General features: G+C 41.9%; 1 protein-coding gene across 1 annotated transcript; it reads right to left on the reverse strand.

The window, feature by feature from the left end:
• Window positions 1–1682: 1682 nt before the first annotated feature.
• LOC118921880 (olfactory receptor 2B11-like) lies at window positions 1683–4956 on the reverse strand. The gene is made up of 2 exons (XM_036903959.2): window positions 4036–4956; window positions 1683–1920 (listed from the first exon to the last, which is right to left on the reverse strand). The coding sequence occupies exons 1-2, from the start codon at window positions 4954–4956 to the stop codon at window positions 1864–1866; spliced, it is 978 nt and encodes a 325-aa protein (XP_036759854.2). The 3' UTR covers window positions 1683–1863.
• Window positions 4957–5844: the final 888 nt, after the last annotated feature.

Consider the following 5844-nt stretch of genomic DNA (forward strand, 5'->3'; position numbering starts at 1 on the left):
ACGAACTTTTCAGACCACAAAGGTATAAAACTAGAAATACATTGTACAAAGAAAGCAGAAAGGCTCACAAACACATGGAGGCTTAACAAGATGCTCCTAAATAATCAATGGATCAATGACCAAATTAAAATGGAGATCCAGCAATATATGGAAACAAATAACAACAACACAAAGCCCCAACTTCTGTGGGACGTGGCAAAAGCAGTCTTAAGAGAAAAGTGTATAGCAATCCAGGCATATTTAAAGAAGGAAGAACAATCCCAAATGAATAGTCTAATGTCACAATTATCAAAATTGGAAAAAGAAGAACAAATGAGGCCTAAGGTCAGCAGATGGGGGGACATAATAAAGAACAAAGAAGAAATAAATAAAATTGAGAAGAATAAAACAATAGAAAAAATCAATGAAACAAAGAGCTGGTTCCTTGAGAAAATAAACAAAATAGATAAGCCTCTAGCCAGACTTATTAAGAGAAAAAGAGAGTTGACACACATCAACAGAATCAGAAACAAGAAAGGAAAAATCACGATGGACCCCACAGAAATACAAAGAATTATTAGAGAATACTATGAAAACCTATATGCTAACAAGCTGGAAAACCTAGAAGAAATGGACAACTTCCTACAAAAATACAAACTTCCAACACTGACCCAGAAAGAAACAGAAAATCTAAACAGACCAATTACCAGCAATGAAATTGAATCGGTAATCAAAAAACTACCCAAGAACAAAACCCCTGGGCCAGATGGATTTACCTTGGAATTTTACCAGACATACAGAGAAGACATAATACCCATTCTCCTTAAAGTTTTCCAAAAAATAGAACAAGAGGGAATACTCCCAAACTCATTATTCTATGAAGCCAACATCACCCTAATACCAAAACCAGGCAAAGACCCCACCAAAAAAGGAAACTACAGACCAATGTCCCTGATGAATGTAGATGCAAAAACACTCAACAAAATGTTAGCAAACTAAATTCAAAAATACATCAAAAGGATCATACACCATGACCCAGTGGGATTCATCCCAGGGATGCAAGGATAGTACAACATTTGAAAATCCATCAACATCATCCACCATTCAAACAAAAATAAGGACAAAAACCATATGATCATCTCCATAGATGCTGAAAAAGCATTTGACAAAATTCAACATCCATTCATGATAAAAACTCTCAACAAAATGGGCATGGAGAGCAAGTACCTCGATATAATAAAGGCCATATATGATAAACCCACAGCTAACATCATACCGAACAGTCAGAGGCTGAAAGCTTTTCCTCTAAGATCGGGAACAAGACAGGGATGCCCACTTTCCCCACTATTATTCAACATAGTACTGGAGGTCCTAGCCATAACAATTAAACAAAACAAAGAAATACAAGGAGTCCAGTTTGGTAAAGAAGAAGTCAAACTGTCACTATTTTCAGATGACATGATATTGTATATAAAGAACCCTAAAGGCTGACTCCACTCCAAAACTACTAGAACTAATATCAGAATTCATCAAAGTTGCAGGATACAAAATTAACACACAGAAATTTGCTGCTTTCCTATACACCAACAATGAACTAATAGAAAGAGAAATCAGGAAAACAATTCCATTCACAATAGCATCAAAAAGAATAAAATACTTAGGAATAAACCTAACCAAGGAAGTGAAAGATTTTTGCCCTGAAAACTATAAGACACTCTTAAGAGAAATTAAAGAGGACACTAACAAATGGAAACTCATCCCATGCTCCTGGCTAGGAAGAATTAATATCGTCAAAATGGCCATCCTGCCCAAAGCAATATACAGATTTGATGCAATCCCCATCAAATTACCAACAGCATTCTTCAATGAACTGGAACAAATAATTCAAAAATTCATATGGAAACACCAAAGACCCCGAATAGCCAAAGCAATCCTGAGAAGGAAGAGTAAAGTGGGGGGGGATCGTGCTCCCCAACTTCAAGCTCTACTACAAAGCCACAGTAATCAAGACAATTTGATACTGGCACAAGAACAGAACCACAGACCAGTGGAACAGAATAGAGACTCCAGACATTAACCCAAACATATATGGTCAATTAATATATGATAAAGGAGCCATAGACATACAATGGGGATATGACAGTCTCTTCAACAGATGGTGCTGGCAAAACTGGGCAGCTACATGTAAGAGAATGAAACTGGATCACTGTCTAACCCCATACACAAAAAGAAATGGATCAAAGACCTGAATGTAAGTCATGAAACCATAAAACTCTTAGAAAAAAACATAGGCAAAAATCTCTTGGACATAAACATGAGTGACTTCTTCATGAACATATCTCCCCCGGCAAGGGAAACAAAAGCAAAAATGAACAAGTGGGACTATATCAAGCTAAAACCCTTCTGTACAGCAAAGGACACCATCAATAGAACAAAAAGGTATCCTACAGTATGGGAGAATATATTCATAAATGACAGATCCGACAAAGGGTTGACATCCAAAATATATAAAGAGCTCACACACCTCAACAAACAAAAAGCAAATAATCCAATTAAAAAATGGGCAGAGGACCTGAATAGACAGTTCTCTAAAGAAGAAATTCAGATGGCCAACAGGCACATGAAAATATGCTCCACATCACTTGTCATCAGAGAAATGCAAATTAAAACCACAATCAGATATCACCTCATGCCATGAAGGATCGCCATCATCGAAAAGACAAACAACAACAAATGTTGGTGAGGTTGTGGAGAAAGGGGAACCCTCCTACACTGCTGGTGGGAATGTAAATTAGTTCAACCTTTGTGGAAAGCAGTATGGAGGTCCTTCAAAATGCTAAAAATAGAAATACCATTTGACCCAGGAATTCCACTTCTAGGAATTTACCCTAAGAATGCAACACTCCAGTTTGAAATAGACAGATGCACCCCTGTGTTTATCGCTGCACTATTTACAATAGCTAAGATATGGAAGCAACCTAAATGTCCATCAGCGGATGAATGGATAAAGAAGATGTGGTACATATACACAATGGAATATTATTCAGCCTTAAGAAGAGAACAAATCCTACCATTTGCAACCACATGGATGGACCTAGAGGGTATTATGCTCAGTGAAATAAGCCAGGCGGAGAAAGACAAGTACCAAATTATTTCACTCATATGTGGGGTATAAGAACAAAGGAAAACTTTAGGAACAAAACAGCAGCAGAATCACAGAACCCACAGATGGACTAATAGTTATCAAAGGGAAAGGGACTGGGGAGGATGGGTGGGAAGGGAGGGACAAGGGTGGGGAAAAAGAAAGGGGGCATTACTATTAGCATGTATAGTGTGGGGGGGGCACAGGGAGGGCTGTGCAACACAGAGCAGACAAGAAGTGATTTTACAGCATCTTACTACGCTGATGGACAGTGACTGTGAAGGGGTATGTGGGGAGGACTTGGCGAAGGGGAGAGCCTAGTAAACATAATGTTCTTCAAGTAATTGTAGATTAATGATACCAAAAAAAGTCACAGGATAAAGAAAGTGATTCACTTCATTTTTGGAATTATTTTCAAAGTTACAAAAGATTTATGGAGATTTAAATATATGGAAAAGAATATAAATTTATTACAAGTAATATAAGGTTAGTTTCAGTTTTACATTCATGTATACTTGGGAGCAAGTGGAAAGAAAGAATGAGAATGGTAAGAGACAAATGGCAGAAAAATTAGAAGACAAATAAGAAGAGCAGGAAAAAGAATCAGGAAATAAGAAATCTAAAATCTTTGACATATACATATTTTACCCCAATTCTCTTTAAATGGTTCCTAAAAATATACGGCTTCATAGAATTGCAGACTTTTGGGAGAGGTGGGATTTTAGGCACTTGCCCATACAAAAGGTGAAATGTTCTGGACAGCATATTATAGGGACTCTCAAATCTCTCAAAACTCACACTGTTTGCTTAATGACTATGTAAGCACGTGGTACATCACCAGTGTTCTGTAACCAATGCGATGGCCATATCTCAGACCTTCATCTTCTGCAGAGACCCCAGATCCTTGATGGGAATCTTCTCAGAGCTCCTTTCACATCCATATTCCTCAGGGTGTAGATGAAGGGATTGAGTGTGGGGGTGATGATGGAGTAGAAGAGGGAGATAAACTTTCCCTGCTCTTTGGAGTAGCTGGAAGGGGGCTGCAGATACATGTAGATGGCGGGAAGGTAGAAGAGGGACACCACCACAAGGTGGGAGGAGCAGGTCCCGAAGGCTTTGTGCCGTCCAGTGGAGGATGGGATCCTGAGCACCGCACAGGCAATGAAGCCATAGGAGAGGAGGATGAGACCAAGGGGTACCAGCACAAAGAAGGCCACCAACACAGCCAGTGTGACAACATTCACAGTGGTGTCAGCACACAACAGCTTGATCATGGCCGGCACCTCACAGAAGAAGTTGTTGAGCACCTGCCACCCACAGAACGGCAATGGCACAGTCAGAATGACCTGAACGAGGGAGTTTCCAAAGCCGCTGAGCCAGGCCACAAGCACGAGCTGCTGGCAGAGGGTGCGGTGCATGATAACAGCATACCACAGGGGCTCACAGATGGCCACATAATGGTCCAGGGCCATGGCGGCCAAGAAGACACACTCGGTGCAGCCCAGCCAGTGGAAAACCGCATACTGCACTGTGCAGTCAGCGTAGCTGATTGTCTTCCTGGAGCTGCCTGTGTTGACCAGCACCTGCGGGACTGTGGTGGTGGTGTAGCAGAGGTCCAGGAAGGAGAGGTGGCTCAGGAAGATGTACATGGGGCTCTGCAGCTGGGGATCCAGCTTGGACACCAAGGTGATCGAAATGTTCCCCAACATGGCCAGAACATAGGACACCAGGAGGACCCCAAATAGAGGCAGCTCCAGCCATGGTCTGTCAGAAGCACCTAGAAGGATGAAGTAGTTTGGGGTATCCCCCAAGAAGCTCTCATTGTCACTTCTCATGCTGAGGCATTTTCTGGACCCTGTGATCAATCAGGAAAGACAGGATGAGGAAAAGCTGAGAAGAGGAATTAACTGCCTTCCTTATGCTTGTACCTGGAAATTTCCCAGGCTCCTGTTTTACCTCTGTGGAGACACAGAGATGTGGGCGGTCAGAACCAAGGTGCAGAGCAGTTGCTTGTGTGTCTTGTTCTGTCTCCTGTGGTGACCTTGGCTATGCCATCGAAACTTTCTGAACTTCCATTTCTGTATCTGTCCTGTGGGGAGAAACAACTGCTTCACCTACATAGTCTCGGTGATGGTAGAGAGGAATTGATATGTGAAAGCATACCATAAAAGTAATTTTCTTCCCGTTTAGTCAAAATCGGCCATTCGTCTCATCCTCATTAGAGTGCTTGACTCCTCTCTTTAAACTCAGTGGCAGGGCACTGAACACTTTCTAAGGTTCTCCTGTTCTGCCATTTGGGGGAGGTGGTAGGAGTGAGGTGGGAGGTGGCCCAATGCGAATGTGATCGATTATAAGCAGGTAGGGGATTTATTGCCCTGAACACACCCTGCTCATCTTCGAAGGCTTACATCTGCCTGCATCTCCATGCAGAGGTGCTCCCTGGATCTCAGCACCATGCCGGTCTCTCTCCCAGGACCCTCTCACACCCTGAGAACACTATCACCCACTGTGGCAGTTTGGAAAGGTACAATCCAAGGTCCTCTGATACCCTGGAGTGAAGGAACGATGTCACTTCAGTCATGGCATCTAATGAGACCCTGGGTCATAGGATTTTGCACATAGGGAGAAAACTATTGGCACACAGCCCTCAGAGGTGTCTCCTGAAGGCTCATATTGCTTCCAGGGGTAACATTCATCAGGTAGTCTGAATGACATTTCAATTC

Source organism: Manis pentadactyla, chromosome 13, assembly GCF_030020395.1.
Source record: "Manis pentadactyla isolate mManPen7 chromosome 13, mManPen7.hap1, whole genome shotgun sequence".
NCBI classification, from domain to species: domain Eukaryota; kingdom Metazoa; phylum Chordata; class Mammalia; order Pholidota; family Manidae; genus Manis; species Manis pentadactyla.

Coding starts and splice junctions, on each gene's coding strand:
- LOC118921880 (XM_036903959.2), bottom strand. CDS start 4,956: ATGAGAAGTGACAATGAGAGCTTCTTGGGGGATACCCCAAACTACTTC. Junction 1,921..4,035: donor TGAAAGGAGCTCTGAGAAGA/TTCCCATCAAGG, acceptor ACTTTACTCTTC/CTTCTCAGGATTGCTTTGGC.